At 64.2% G+C, this 1143-nt stretch overlaps 1 protein-coding gene across 1 annotated transcript; it reads right to left on the bottom strand.

The window, feature by feature from the left end:
• Positions 1-102: 102 nt before the first annotated feature.
• Positions 103-754, bottom strand: EMIHUDRAFT_125452 (hypothetical protein; the record flags this gene model as incomplete). Its single annotated transcript, XM_005756050.1, has 1 exon — positions 103-754. A coding segment is annotated over one exon (652 nt), but the record flags the coding sequence as incomplete, so codon positions are not given.
• Between the last annotated feature and the right edge of the window lie 389 nt (positions 755-1143).

Below are 1143 nucleotides of genomic sequence, written 5' to 3'. Positions count from 1 at the left end.
ACCCAGCGCTGAGTGTCAGCGCTGAGAGCGTCAGCGTCCCGCGATTGGTGACCACGAAGGCGCGCGAGCGAAAGCCCGCATCGATGACATGGCTGCCGTCACCGGCGAGGGTGACATCGATGCCATCGATCAGGACAGCTGCCCCATCCAGGTGGAATTTGGAGGAGCCGTTGAGGGCAACTCGCAGCGTACGCTGCGGGTGCCTCGCTTGGCGCGCAATGCTCTGGCGAATCTCGCTCACGCTCGAAGCGACGACCCAAGTCTCCTCCTCTGCCTCCGCCGCTACCTCCGCCGCTACCTCCGCCGCTGCCTCTGCCTCGGTCGCCGTCTCCGCTGACGCTGCCGCCGCCGCCGCCGCCTCTGCTGCCGCCGCCGCCGCCTCTGCTGCCGCCGCCGCTGCCTTTGCCCTGCTGCCGAGTTCGAGCGCCGCCATCAGCACGCTCAGCAGCTTCGCCGGTGAAGGGTTGGGCGGCGGCGGGGGAGAGGGCGGCGCCGGTGGCGCCAACGGAGTGCCGTACAATGTCCAATCGTTTATTACGGCCGACACCACGCCTGAAGAAACCTGAGCCGCGGTGTGAGGCTCGACTGGAGCTTGCGGCGGCGGCGGCACAGGCGGCGGCATTGGGAGAGGCGGCGGCAGCAGCGGCGCTGGCGGCACGCTCGTCAAGTCCCACTGGCTCCAGTCATTGAGGGTCGCCTGTGGAGCGGCTGCGCCGTCGGCGGCAAGTACGAGCAGCAGCAGCATCAGCAGCATCAACGTATTGGCCCGGGTTTCCACGCCGGACAGGTCAGCTCGAGAACAGGAGATGCGCCAGGGCGATGGCCTCCCTTCCTGCCTTCCACTTTAGCTGGGGATTTTCAGCAAGGACGACTGCACGTGCTTTTCTTTTTTAATCCTTAAACAGATGTGTCGTGGCGGGCGGTGAACATTTACGTACGGATCATGTCATTGTAGTCCCCACAATCGCTGTTGTGGGATCGCTTGTCATGTGAGAGCGTTTATTTTGTTTTTTTATGAACTCGGGGGCACGGGACGCGGCACAAACGGGGCACAAACGCCAGGCTGCCCACACGGTTTTTGTTTTCTTGCGTTATTCCCGAGTTTCCCGGCAACCTCGCTCCCGGCAACCTCGCTCCCGCACC

The sequence above is a fragment of the Emiliania huxleyi genome (assembly GCF_000372725.1).
Source record: "Emiliania huxleyi CCMP1516 unplaced genomic scaffold EMIHUscaffold_9908, whole genome shotgun sequence".
Taxonomy (NCBI): Eukaryota; Haptophyta; order Isochrysidales; family Noelaerhabdaceae; genus Emiliania; species Emiliania huxleyi.
Note: the sequence above shows the minus strand (reverse complement) of the source record. Positions and strands in the feature narration are given on the sequence as shown.